This window comes from Scyliorhinus canicula, chromosome 13 (genome assembly GCF_902713615.1).
Source record: "Scyliorhinus canicula chromosome 13, sScyCan1.1, whole genome shotgun sequence".
Lineage (NCBI taxonomy): Eukaryota > Metazoa > Chordata > Chondrichthyes > Carcharhiniformes > Scyliorhinidae > Scyliorhinus > Scyliorhinus canicula.
In genome coordinates, this window is record NC_052158.1 from 125,893,141 (window position 1) to 125,908,184 (window position 15,044).

The 15,044-nt window shown below is 41.5% G+C and overlaps 1 protein-coding gene across 4 annotated transcripts in view; it reads left to right on the plus strand.

Annotated features, from left to right (window-relative positions):
• Positions 1-15,044, plus strand: part of rubcn (rubicon autophagy regulator) — a 77,520-nt gene that overhangs the window by 6,078 nt on the left and 56,398 nt on the right. For all 4 annotated transcript variants that reach the window (XM_038815581.1, XM_038815583.1, XM_038815582.1 and 1 more), the window contains exons 3-5: positions 4,542-4,625; positions 9,252-9,399; positions 11,466-11,572. In XM_038815581.1, the coding sequence (XP_038671509.1) occupies positions 4,542-4,625; positions 9,252-9,399; positions 11,466-11,572 (339 nt within the window). The remainder of the gene's footprint in view (positions 1-4,541; positions 4,626-9,251; positions 9,400-11,465; positions 11,573-15,044) is intronic.

Below are 15,044 nucleotides of genomic sequence, written 5' to 3' on the forward strand. Positions count from 1 at the left end.
TATCTGCAAAATTGCACACAACAATTTTACATGAGTCACTTCAAAGATTGTTACTGCACACTGCAGTGGCTCAACTGAATCCAGTATGAAACCAGTTAATTTTTGCTTTGGATTATGCTCCTCAAAGACAAAAATGTGAAGATCTGTTTGATTATATTCCAGATTAGGAATTGTGTGATTATATTCCAGAATAGGAATTGTGGAAGAGATCTGCTCAGATTAGTTTCATACAGAGATTTCAAATCAAATTTCCAAGTCCTCTGTGTGGAAAGTGCTTCATTGCATGTTGCTACTTGACTAGGTTTCCAAGAACTGGCTAGTGTTACCACTGGGTGTATTATATCATAGGAAGTAGTGATTCTTATTCTCCTTTTTTGAATTGTACAATATCCAGTTTCTAAAAAAGATATTTTTATTCACGTTTTCACGTTTTTTATATTTGTAAACTTTACATGGCCAGATACAATAATTGACATGCATTGTGATTCAGGCTGTAATTTGTCAGCAATCTGTCTCTCTTCTCTTCTGAACTTCTTTGAGTGCATTCGTCCTCCCCCCACCCCTGCCCTTTCTCTTCCTTATTCTGTGACTTGTCCTGTGTCCCCATCCCACTCCTTAATTTATTGGTTGCTGGCTATGAGCAGGTCTTGTAACAAGTTGGTGAATGGCTTCATGTTCTGTGAAAGCCGCCTTCAGACTCACGGATGATGAACTTTATCTTCTCCAGTATGAGAAATTCTTCCAGGTCGGACAGCCAGTCTGCAACCCTGGGTGGTGCTGCAGATCGCCATCCGAGCAAGAGTTTCAAGCAGGCGATCAGTGAGGCAAAGGCTAGGGTGTCAGCCCATTCCCCCCTCCCCCCTCCCCATGAAGATCTCTAGCTGCTCTGATACCCCTAAGACCACAACTAGTGGGCATGACTCCAACCTCACTCCCACAACCCTGGACGTGGCCTCAAAGAAGGATGTCCAGTACTTGATGAGGGGCAAGATCAGAACATGTGGCACAGTTTGTATTTGTCTTTCCCCCCCCCCCCCCCGTGCACCACCTTTAGTTGCGATAGGCTCCGCCCAAAGCAGGTGGAGGTGAAGTTTGCCCTGTACAGTGCTTCAATGCAGAGCCCTCCTCCTATCTCCCTGCCTTGTTCTTCCTCTCAAGTTTTCTTTGTCTCGTCCAGGAGTGAGTGTACCTTTTTTTTTATTTCAATATTTTAAAAAAATTCTCCTTTTCACATTTTCTCCCAAATTTAAGCCCAACAATAAACAATAAGCGTACCTCTTCTAACAGTTGTGCTTCCATGTCCCCTAGCTCGGCCATGTTCAGTAGTCCTTTAGCACTGACTGTCCTGGAATCCGCGGTGCATCGTTATTTCCTTACGGAGGAAATTTTTGACTTGTATGTACCTTAGTTCATTCCCACTTGGGAGCTGGAACTTCGCCGTGAGTTCCTTCAGGGTTGCTACTCTATCATCTGTGTACATGTCCCTAACCGTCAGTTTCCCCTCGTCCTGTCTCCATCTTTTGAAGGAGGTATCCATTGTTGTGGGAGTGAACCTGTGATTGTTGCAAATGGGGACCATGGTGGCCATTTTGGTTAGTCTGAAGTGCTGTCTCATTTGATTCCACGTTTGGAGGGTGGCTACTACCTCTGGGCATTTCGAGCATCTGGCTGGGGTGGGGTGGGGCGGGATGGGGTGGGATGGGAGTGTGGTTGTGCCTAGTGCTCGGAGGTATGTCCTGGCACAGGAACACTCCTTCATCCTCACCACTCCACTCCTTTATTTATTTTTTTTAATAATTAATTTAGAGTATCCAATTCATGTTTTCCAATTAAGGGGCAATTTAGTGTGGCCAATCCAGCGACCCTGCACATCTTTGGGTTGTGTGGAGCGAAACCCACGCAAACACGGACAGTGACCCAGAGTCGGTATCAAACCTTGGACCTCGGCACTGTGAGGCAGCAGTGCTAACCACTGACCACTCCACCTCTTGACCCATCCCCGTACTCTTTCTGCGGTGACTGCCCAGTGGTAGAACTGGAGGTTGGGGAGGGCCAGGCCTCCCACATTTCCCCTCCTTTGTAGGACATTCTTCCTAATTCTTGGGCTCCCTGCAAGGGAGAGTGGGAAGGAGCCCCACCTCTGCAGGTTCCTTTTTTACTTACTCCACCAGACTGGCCAGGTTTCACTTGTAGATCTGTGTTCAGTCATGGGCTAGTTGGATCCCCAGGTAGCAAAATTTGAACTGGGCCAGTTTGAGCAGTATTCCCCTCTGTTCCCATCCTCCCCCCTGCAGGTTCACAGGGCAAACCACAGAGGGGACAGTGGGCGTCCTTGCCTCCTGCTTTTGTGCAGTCGGCAGTATGCAGAGCTGGTGGTGTTTGCCATGGGAGTGCTGTACAGTAGTTTCACTCAGGAGGTGACCCTGGCCCAAACCATTCCAGCACCTCTATAATCTAGCGTGTTATGACCCCCGGGCAAGTGCGTGGTCAATTCAGGCCCCACTTGACCCGGAATTGCAAAAATAAATATTTCTTGGTAAAACACCCCAAATCTTTGTCTCTTAGCTGCCCAATAACTACAATCATCAGATTTGTTACTGTTATTAATAAACTTAATTAAATTAACTATAATTAAATATGCAGCAAATACAACAGGCTAACTATTATCTAATTCCCCCCCCCCCCCCCCCCCCCCACTTAAACCCGCCTCACCCTCTATATGTACTCGCATATAAGACAGACAAACAAAGATGGGTGTAAAGTAAAAAGTTAAGAATCTTTGTTTCAGACAGTTGTTTCTAGCACACTGTCTTTCAAGGCTTTCAGTTGGAGATTTCTGTTTCACTGTAGATTCATTCGGGTCTCTGCAATTTCAGAAATACAACCGCTTTTTTGGAGGAAACACTGGGGAGAGAGATAGCAGTTCCTTTTCTGAGTGTTCAGGTCCCGAACTGTTTCTCCCCTGGCTCTCTGAAAATCATCCCACTCAGGCAGGACCTAATCACCGCATGTCACCTGGCAGAATACTGCCTTTGGCCAATTTATTGGCCACCAGCCAACCAATCGAACCAAGTCCCACCAGTCCCTCGGATGCCAAAAAGTCTTCAGTTTTGCTGTCTGAAAGCTAACCGTGTTCTCTTCTTTGAAATTCCTCACTTTCCCCTCTTGAAGGTATATGTCAATTAAGCATCCATGGATCAAAATGATGACAGCAAAAATAGAGAAAAAGGAATCAACAGGAAGGGCCCTTGCAACAGCCATGTGTTAAAATGCTGTAGCAAGTTTAAAATGATGTAGCAAGTTTAAAATGCTGTAGCAAATTAAGGTACAAATTAAAAACCTACACCTTTGTGAAAAGATAGAGTTGCAGCCCACAGATATTGATAGTAACTAGAATAATGCGATTTTAGCTTATTTTGTTTATTTAAAGGTATCTCACCTGGCATCAGTTGGAGTAGATTTTAATTAAAGCACCATGCTCTAATGCTCATACAGAGGAGAAAGGTGTTTTAAAAAAAAAAATCAATGAGCTTAAAATCCCATTTTTTACTTGCTGTGTAACTCAGTGCTGAACTGTTTTGGGTTGAGGTGGACTTGTGAATTTGTCCTTCGCTGTCAAATGGATTTTTGAAGATCTGAAAGAAACGCTGCCATAGACTTGTAAATGACCGTCGCTACTTAAATTCAATGGGTGTCAGTGAGAATTGAAGTTTTCTTCGCTGATGTTTGTGGTAACATGTTGAAAATGAATAATTGACTTTGGTAAGTTGTTACAATGCTGTGATGTAATTGAGAGGTTTTAAGGTGTCCTGAGCCACTAAATTGTGCATCATTCTATTTGAAATTCTGATAATTGGCTCCCATAGCTCGTGTATCTTACTTGTGTGCTACTGCAGTACTGTGACTCATACTGCAGATGTGTTTTTTTTATATTCACTGTTTAAAATAACAGCATATCAGAATAGCTGTATTAAAGCAAGTTAGTTTTCGTTCCACTTGGTGGGAAGCCCACAGCTTCGACATCGATGCAGCTCCCCTCAATTCAGGAACTTGATGAAGCGGATGAAATGATATCATTGTACGTAAGGTAGCATTTTTTAAAGGGGGTATGGAAACTTGTAGTTTTTTTTATTCCTGCTGCTTTGATTGTTGTTCGCTGGAGCCACTGCAATTCACTATTTTAAATATATTTGACAAATAAGGAATATAGACATGTCTAAAGAAGAATCTTTTGTGGAATATATTTAATTCTGTGCTTTGCAATACTGTAAAGTTTATCTCTAGTTTACGAATATTGTGGAGCAGCTATTGTTACATCACTTGTTGACATATCAATGTCCTTGGACGAGAGTTACAGTATGCTAAGGCTGTGATAAGCAAGTACTTAACTCCTTAACAGAATTTTCTTTGGTGAAGTTGCCATTGAGACTGCTAGTAATTAGTTGAGTCTGGACTAAAGAGGAATTACGTGTGAAGTGTAAACTAGTGCTAGAGAGTTAAGTATGCAAGTAATTAATTATGGTTTTATTACAATTAAACAGGTATACTCTCAGCATAAGGATTACTGGCCATTTATAAATGATGTCCACTGGGTCAGCCCTCGCCTTGCTCACCATATTGAGCAGGTAAGCCAGACACAGATGTGTGATATTACTGTCATGATAAACTGTTTAGCGTTTGCTTGATCAGTGTGCTTAATCCTTTGTCTACTCCCATGGGATTGTTTAGTAGATAAATAAACTTTCGCTTTCTCATGCTTCTTGTTTGTTGTTTTTATTACCGACTTGTTTTGAAAGCTGCTGAAGTACATTAGGACTTATTCCTGCAATGAAATGATGTCTTGTAGTTTTTCAGGCACCATGTTCTTCAAACAATATCAATTAATATGGCTGAATTGTTGCGCTTTCCACTTGCAGGCAGTTTTGTTGTAAAGTATAGAGTGCCTCCCTTTTCAACGAACGATTGTTCTGATCTTTCAGTTTTTGAAACCATGCAATGGTTCTTCGAATTCAGATGAATTCAACATTGGTTTGTTTTTCTGATGTTAGTATTTTGTAAGAAAAAAAATGACAGCTACTATTTTCTTGTCTCCATTTCCTGATGTGATTGCCAGAAATACCCAGAACCAATTTGAGTGTGACATCCAGCAAAATTATAACTAAAACAATTCATAGTTATGAAAAAAATGTGTGCCTCATCCTCAGGGGCAGCACGGTAGCACAGTGGTGCTTCACAGCGCCAGGTAACCGGGTTTGATCCGCGGCTTGGATCACTGTCTGTGTGGAGTCTGCAAGTTCTCCCCGGACGCTCCGGTTTCCTCCCACAAGTCCCGAAAGACGTGCTTGTTAGGTGAATTGGACATTCTGAATTCCTTCTGTGTACCCGAATAGGCGCCGTAGTGTAGCGACTAGGGGATTTTCACAGTACTTCATTGCAGCGTAACTGTAAACCTACTTGTAACACAAATAAAGTTATTAGTATTTTGCTATTCTTGAATTGTTCCCCAAAATATAAACCTTTTTGCTTTCCCAAAAAAATTGTTGAAGATGATGTTTGTTGCGTTTGTTATAATGGCTCAATCTTTGGACTGCAGTATGTAACAGGCCATTTGTTTCTTTCCCACACAGAATTGCTGTCAGTGATATTTTGTGATTAGCAAAATTTTAGTGGGGAATGAAAATTGGTATTTTTCTGAATGGTTGGAAAATCTTGCCATGGGAAGTGCTCTCTGACTCATTGTTTCCATGACAACAAAGTTTCCAGATCCATTGCTGAGGATATCGGAATATCCAGATTTGTAACTTTATAAACCTATTTCAATTTGCAACTTAAATTTTGGGAGCCAAAGTGCCGAAGTCACTGGTTGTTGAACTCCAATCCATACTGTGTTACTCGATGCACTGTTGTTGTTTTGTCTAAAAAAATACAATCATTGTTGTTGTTTTGTCTAAAAATGACAAATGTAATCACTATCAGAAGTTTTATTGATAATTTAAAAAGTTACATTCATCATAATTGATGGTGGGATGTGCTGTACTATATGAATCATTGTTAAGGTGTTCAATGAAAGGTCCATTTTCCTTGTATGCATTGGAGTGATCATCACTAGATCACTAGCTTGCATTTTAATACAAAGATTTTAACTAAAAATTAAATTCAAAATGACAATGCCGCTAAAATAGAATGATTAGTAGTCCGGATGGAAACAGATGAATAACACCCGAATTCTCATTTAAGCATTATTTCTTAATGTTTCTTTAGTTGGAAGTGAAACCACTGCAGGTTTACTTATTTGCTATTTTAGAATGCTGATTAACAGTGCTATTTTAACACCGTAGTTTACCCATTTAAAATAATGGAAACTAAGCTCACTAGATTTGCATTTAACATGAGTACCAATCATCTTGAGCCGTCCCTCAGGGTCAAGGATGATTGCTTCCACTCCGGTTCAGTGGGTTTTGAGATGGCTGATTAAGTTCAATGTGCAGTCTGTAGACTCTGCCACATGTAGGGCAGGTGATTCTTGAAAGTTTGAGTAGCTTGGTTGTTTGTAGATTTGTGTGCTTCAGTTGACACCTTGATTTTTCACCTGCATGTTTCCAATGAAGTCTCTCTCTGTTCAGTATCTTCCCAGATTGCGATCACAAGCCAGATACTCCCATGTGTTGGCAGGGATATTGCCATCCTGGGAATCTCCTGCCACAACCGAGTTCCAAGTAGAGACCTGTTGCTGGTTTTGTGATTCAGCCCATAATGCTGGGCAAATTGGCTTGGGTGATGATGTTGCTGTTAGATGCCTTTCTTGCCGCCAGGTTTGGAAGATCTTGTGAAGGCACCACTGGTGGTACTTGCTTTGAGGGGCCTACTGTGGGATATCAGTGTCTTTAAGGCATTGGTATCTCTGCTGCCCCACAAACCATGGCCTTGGCCTTAGTCTTGGGTTTGAGATTTTGGTCTTTAAATACTTTATTTTTTCCCTCAGTCAGCCTAAGGTTGAGCTGCAACATTGGAAGCGATGGTGAATTTTATCGTCTGTCTGTCTTCACCCAGAGGAGCCTCCCAAGATCTCTCTGTTGATCACAATCAATGGTGGGAGGTGTTGTGCTATGGCAGCTATTGGAAGAGGACCTTAGTTGTCTTGGTGTTTAATGAAAGGCCCATTTTTCTCATATGTTTTGGAGTCATCATCACTAGATCATTTGTTTAAAAAAAAATTATATTTATTTATATTTTATATTTTAACAATTAATGCAAAAAAACCACAGGAATGGTACAACATTTCCAAGAAAAAATGAAGACTCAATACATGAATACAGAGGGGAAACAGGAGAAGAAGAATACAGCTGGATCAATACAATTATTAGACAGAACTTGATACCTGTAAAAGCCCCACCAGAGAAGAAGGGAGAAACAGGATAAAGCCATGGTAAAATGGTGAACACCTTCCCACCTGGTGATTACTCTTAATTCCCACGAGGGTCAGGATAAATTTGCCATGCCCCAACATACATCTCCCATGTGCAGAGATATCAATGACGCACCGCTATCATCATCCTCTGGATACCAGATCCTTCTACACCCCTACAGGATTCAATTGCACATTCATTATTCCCCATCTATTCAAAAGAAAAATTGCAAAAGCCCCAGTTCTAAAGTTCTAACACGGCAACATAAGACCAGTCTCAGGTCCTGTACGGAACCAACATCACTCCATACAGAACGGATCAGCAGCTATATATTCGGATTATGATCAGTGCTGCCAATGCCTCCTAGCAAAAGGGACGGAGAGCAACCAGGAGTGAATCACAAGGTGTGTGTGCGTGTGTAACATCAAATATTTGTCAAGGATTCTAACGAACAAAGCACCTTCATTTCCACCAAGTCAGTGCCCAGGCGACCAACAGCCTCGGCCCTGGCCAGGGGTAGGATCACTCAACACAACCAGCCACCTCTATCCCCTCATGGCGATTATCGAAGACAAGGCAAGCGGACGGAGGCCCAAAATGACCACAGGCTTTGAAGACTCGATGCTTCGTCGAACCTGAAGTACCCAGCCTCCAAATCAGGATTGCTAAAGCATGGCACCTAATCTTCAAAGTCAGTCGCAGAAACTGAACACACCGACACGCCTTGTCTGGCCCCTGCCTCCCGAAACCAGTAGGATATGCGACACATCATGCAGCAGGATCTCAACGAACCAAGTGTGGGCCTTAACCAGGAAAACTGCAAGGATTTTCTCCCCGGGTTACCTCGTGGTCCTTCAAGATGAGTTCCAAAGATCTGCAACACTGAACCGAAATCACCACGCAGAACAACACTTGGAGGCAACCATCATCCCGAAGCCCACTGCACTGCCGAGGTGCAGGCCCGCTCATCAACAAAAAAGCCTCTGCAAGCTGGGCCCCAGTCCAGCCAACTCGGAACGCCTCACTTATGCAAGGTTTCTTTACAGTTTCACTCCGCTTCTCATTGCAAAACTCCAGTCAGGGTCATCCTTTGTGTAACGTTGCATGCCTCAAAAGTATATAACTATTTTAAATTGAGACAAATAACAAAGCGATAAGTGGAGCAGCAGCGATCAAGGGAAAATCTGGGGAAAGGTGGTTAAAAATAGCCTAGTTAGGGCAAGAGAAATAACTGATTTAGCTTTTGTATTTAATAGGTGCCTTTAATTCCATTTCCAATTTTTGTTTATTTTCTTAATCTTGGTTTTATTAGTGCTTACATTTCCTTGGCTCAGTGACTTCTGAAGGATTTATATATATATATATATAAAAAATCTTTTTGGCTTTAATGTCTCGTTGTTGAAATGCTGGGCTGTGGCAATGTTGCAGCAATACGTTTACTTGTAAGTGGTGGCTAATTCAAACTCTTTTCCAATGTTCGAGGAAGTAAAGCCAAAATCTAGACAACGGTATTAAAATGTGGCAATAGTAAAATGGATAGATCGGAGAAAGGGTAAAGCCAAGAGAGTTGCAGGATAAGTGATGAACTAGAGAAGAGAATCAAGTCAGTGTTTTTAAAAAAATATAACAGGAAGAGATTGGTATGTGCTTTCTTTTGTGACATCACTAACTAAGGTAGGAAATAACTAGTTAGATGATGCTGAACTTGGGCTTTCAAAGCTCTGCAAACCATTGCTGAATTGTTTCTTCTGTTTTTCCAACCAAAGTAAAGTGGTTCAGTTTGCAGAGAATTGAACTGAAACGCATGACTTTGTAATTTATAATTTTTTTCATTTCTCCCTACAGTTTATGGACACTGATGCACATTCTGTCCCAAAGAGTAATCTGCAGAAAGCACAGCACTGGCTTAACCACAGCCTTCAGTTCCACTGCCTGTCATCACAGCTGAGGCCATTGCTCAGCAACTGTGAATACACTCGGAAATTCTACAAAGGTACAACATAACTTAATGTTCTTTAGACCCTATTGTGCAGGATTGGAACTTGCATCTTCTCCACAATAATACATAAAGTGTAAAACATGCATCGCTGAACATTGAGTGTTTTCATTCTAAAAGCTTGAAATTCTCCATTTCGAGCCCATACATTGGTTACATAGGTATAATTATCTGCAGGCCGGAGACGAGTATTACATATCCTATAAGGCTAAAGATAATGAGCCTTATTCTGCAACTGGGCATTGCAATGAAGGGTAGCAATTGCAGGAAGTCTTGTTTGAGAAATTGGAAGCCTGTAAGGGCTGTTCCTTCAATTTTAATTGAATTGGATGGAAAATCAAGCATGGAGGGCCATTTCTTGCTAGCGTTTCGTACAAGGACCAGAATCATTCAGGTAGAATCAGCCTTGACACATGTACGTTTGTTGGGCTTACTCTGAAAAGCGCACACTGCTGATAAAGGCCACTGGATAAGTACTCCACAGTAATGGGGATTCCAAGTACTAGAGGAGAAAAGTAGTCAAAACGTTTTAATTGCTGAAGTAACCAGCTAGAAAAGCTTACTTTGGTATTTTGGAAAGCATGATGTGACGAGAAGTTTCAGGGTAGATAGTAGAAGTAGAGAGCAGTGGTTACTACAGCAATTAATTGCCCTTTGTACAAAAAAGGAGTGCGAATGCTCCTTGGAGATGGAAGGGATTAAGTTTGCATCACTTCAGATTACTTCTTCAGAGCTGCTTTTAAAAATAAAATTCAAGAAATCTCAAATTAACTTGAACTGAACCAAACTACTACTGGAGTAGTACATTTTCATTATAGATTTTGAAATAAAATCCTTTTATGTAAGGTTATGCACCTTCGTAGGAAGAATAGAGGCATAGACTATTTTCAAAATGGGAAAAGCTTCAGAAGTCAGAAGCACAAAGCTTCCTACGAAGGTGCATAACTTTACATAAAAGGATTTTATTTCAAAATCTATAATGAAAATTTACTACTGCAGTAGTAGTTTGGTTCAGTTCAAGCTCATTTGTGATTTCTTGAATTTTATTTTGGGAGTCCTTGTTCATGATTCTCTTGAGGTTAACATGCAGGTTAATTTGAGAGGGTCCAGAGGAGGTTCACAAGAATTATCCCTGGAATGAAGGACTTGCCATATGAGGAGGGTTGAGGACTCTGGGTCTGTACTGGATGGAGGTTAGAAGGATGAGGCGGTATCTCATTGAAACTTACAGAAACTGAGAGGTATAGATAGAGTGAAAATGGAGAGGATGTTTCCACCACTAGTAGTATTTTGTACTATGAACAATATGCTAACTTGGTAATAGATTATAACTGGCTATGAAACTTTTTTTAAACCCAAGGGCGCAGCACCAGACTGAAGGGATGATCCTTTAAAACAACGACAAGAGGGAATTACTTCAGCCAGAGGGTGGTGAATTTGTGGAATTCTTTGCCCCAGAACGCTGTGGAGGCAAAATCACAGTGTCTTTAAGACAGAGATAGATCATTTTTTGATTAATAAGGGGATATGGGGAGAAGGCAGGAGAATGGGGATGAGAAAAATAGCAGCCATGATTGAATGGTGGAGCAGACTCAATGGGCTGAATGGCCTAATTTTGCTCCTATATCTTATAGTCTTATATAAATGACAAGTAGCTGATGGAAATTTTTAATGAAGTGTAGTTAATTGACGTGTTGGCTGTGTCCTTTTTAAAGACAGCAGGGCTCGGGACCAAATGTTGCAGAAGCAATGAAATGAAAAATTAAATGAAAATCGCTTATTGTCACGAGTAGGCTTCAATGAAGCTACTGTGAAAAGCCCCTAGTCGCCACATTCCGGCGCCTGTTCGGGGAGGTTGGTACGGGAATTGAATCGTGCTGCTGGTCTGCCTTGGTCTGCTTTAAAAGCCAGCGATTTAGCCTTGTGCTAAACTAGCCCCACAATGGGTTAAGAAGAATGGGTTATTGGAACAGATTGGTGTAGAACATTCCTGTTATTAGGTGTAATTTACCATAACCTCCGGACCATGAACAAAATAATTTTAAGCTGTTTATCTCTAACAGATACTGCATTTCTGTTGAGTGACCCTCATGTGACTGCTATGTTCCAATGTCTGGAAGCTGTGGAACAGAATAATCCTAAAATGTTGGCTCAGATTGACACATCTGTGGTAAGACTGACCTTTGCCTTGGAGAATAATTGCGCATACATTATAATGCAGAGCAATTTTAAGCACTGAAATTATATTTGTAAGAGAAGCCAACTTTCAGATTTAAATGATGGCATTAAAATGATTATTCCAAGCTCCAATATGGTGTATGTATCAATTGTTCTCTCTGTAATTTTGTATTTGTTGACTCTGTCTGCCTCACTCTCTTCCTGAAGGCTTTGACTCGTGTTGGAATGTGTTTTAGCTCCACATTATCATGTCCAAGTGGTCACTTTTCATTTGAGTCTGCCCAATGAGGCAACTTAATTATTGTAATTACTTTAATTCCATACTTGTCTCAGTCCTTCCCAAACCACTGCCTGAATTTCTTTTAAGCTTTTCTATTCTCCTTTTTATAACCAGAATTAGTCAGGGGACACCACTCACTGTGGACAATGTAGCATTTCTTGCTTTATCAAACTGGACTGTCTAAAATGGTTACAGTTTGTGTAAACAAGCAAAGGACTGCTGCAAATTTTCAGGTTGGCATATTAGTGACCTGGAGCCAGCACTTGAGCGAGATTTCAGATGCAGTGATTGGCAGGGAGAGGCAGAACTGGAAGAATGTAGCCAGGAATAAGATTTCTTCGCTGTAACATTTTTTTTTCTACCACCTACGGATTCTTGAGTCAACTCTAATTGAAGGTGGGTTTGTGATCTACTTTTGGCTGTTTGAGCCAATTTACTAGGTTCTGTTCAAGAAAAGACATCATCTCTAATGTTATCCGTCACCAGTGGAGAGTTGTTTGATTATACTTTTGGCTTTCGAACAGCAATATGAGCGAGTTTTGCAACTTTATGTAGCCAAGAACTGTTAAGACCCATGCTATATCCTAAGTAATATTGTACATCATTCAAGATGAAAATAGGGGTTGTTGTTATTTCTCCCAGTTAATTAAATTTAAACACACACTTCCTGCCCCAGACATGTATATGAAGTCTGAGGCAAAACTAAAAATTGAGTGGTAATTTTTCCATCACCAGATGTTTAAATCTCCAGAGGTGTGCCCACCTCAACTCCCTTTCACCGTCTCCACCAAATAGCTTTTACCAAACCATTACAATGTTGCTTCAACAACCGAATGGGATGCCCAACCCTGCATTCACTGATTGACGGATGTGGATCTAACAGGAACAAGTATGACTGGTCTGTTCAATGTATCAGCACAGGCCAAACAGCTTCCTGTTCTGTAAGTTTTTCTATAGAAAGCAGACAAAATTCAATTAGAAAATATTGCAAGCATTTTGCAACATCTTGTGTCTTAAAACAAATGGGTTTTGTGTTCATGTCAAACCTGTGACCCTATTTAAAAGCACAAGTTTTATTTTGTGAGGAATTTAACCTTGTCAAACAGAGCCAACCAGAGGAGAGCACATGGCTTAAATCTGTAGCTGATAGTGCTGGAGGTATAACATTTGTTATATTACAGCAGCAGTGTTCAAACTGAATTAATTATGAATTTGTTCATGTAGGGCAAACTGCAACAATTCTTTATTCCTGTCTGGCACAAAAGTAAAACAGGAAAGGTGGCCAATCCATAGTTTACAAGGGAAATTAGACATCGTATTCAATCCAAAGCAGAAGTATGCAAATTGCCCAAAAAAAACAACAGGATTAGGAGCAGTTTAGAATTTAGCAGAGGAGGACCAAGGGATGGATTCAGAAGGGGGAAAAAAAAGAATGAGAGCAAGCTTGCAGAGAACATAAAACTGACTGTAAAAATTTCTATAGGTACGTGAAGGAGAAAATGATTGGTGAAGATAGAAATGGGGAATTGATGATGCGGAACAGAAATGGCTGATTTACTAAATACGTAGCTTTGTTCTTTCTTAACAAATGAGACATTTGGACAGAATCAGAATGAATTTATGAAGGGGAAATCATGCTTGACAAGTCTACTAGAATTATTCGAGGTGTAGCTAGTAGAGTTGATGAGGGGAAGCCAATGGATGTGGTTCATTTGGACTTTCAAAAAGCTTTTGACAAAGTCCCACATAGATTCATATGTTTAAAAAAAAACTAAACCATATAGCATTAGAGGTAGTGTTTTGAGATGGATAGAAAACTGGTTGGCAGACAGGAAACCAGAGTAGGAAATAAGGGGTCTTTTTCAAATGAGCAGACAGTGTCTAGTGGAGTACCACAAGGATCGGTGCTGGGAACCCAGCTATTCACAATATATATCAATGATTTAGATGGGGAAACAAAATGTAATATCTCTAGATGACACAGATGGGTGGGAGATGAGTTGGAGGAGGGTGTAGAGTTCCTTCAGTGTGATTTGGACAAGTTGAGTGAGTGGGCAAATGAATGGATGCTGCAGTATAATTTGGATAAATGCGATAAATCCACGTTGGTAGCAAAAAGAGGGAGGCAGACTACCAGAATGGCCGTAAAGGGGCAGCACGGTAGCATTGTGGATAGCACAATTGCTTCACAGCTCCAGGGTCCCAGGTTCGATTCCGGCTTGGGTCACTGTCTGTGCAGAGTCTGCACATCCTCCCCGTGTGTGTGTGGGTTTCCTCCGGATGCTCCGGTTTCCTCCTACAGTCCAACGATGTGCCGGTTAGGTGGATTGGCCGTGATAAATTGCCCTTGGTGTCCAAAATTGCCCTTGGTGTTGGGTGGGGTTACTGGTTTATGGGGATAGGGTGGAGGTGTTGACCTTGGGTAGGGTGCTCTTTCCAGGAGCCGGTGCAGACTCGATGGGCCGAATGGCCTCCTTCTGCACTGTAGATTCTATGAGTCTATGACTAAATTAGGAGAGCGGAATGTGAAACGAGGCCTGGGCATCCTTGTACATGAGTTGCCGAAGGTTAACGTGCAGGTACAGCAGGTGGCAAAGATGGCAAATGGTATGTTGGCCTTCATTTTGTGAGGATTCAAGAGCAGGGATGTCTTTGCTGCAATTGTACAGTGCCTTGATGAGGCCACACCTGGAATATTGTGTGCAGTTTTGGCCTCCTTAACTGAGGAAGGATATTCTTGCTGCAGAGGGGTCGCAGCGAAGGTTTACCGGACTGATTCCTAGGATGGCAGGACGGATGTATGAGGAGAGATTGAGTTGGTTAGGATTGTATTCGTTAGAGTTCAGAAGAATGATGGGGGGAATCTCATAGAAACATATAAAATTCTAACAGGACTAGACAGGGTAAAGGGTAAAAGGGGCTGGTTTAGCACATGGCTAAATTGCTGACTTTGGGAGCAGACCAAGGCAGGCCAGCAGCACGGTTCAATTCCCGTACCAGCCTCCCCAAACAGGCGCCGGAATGTGGCGACTAGGGGCTTTACACAGTAACTTCATTTGAAGCCTACTTGTGACAATAAGTGATTTTCATTTCAAATGCAGGAAGGATGTTCACGATGGTGGGAGTGTCCAGAACCAGAGGTCATTGTCTGAGGATAGGGGGTAGACCATTGAGGACAAATGAG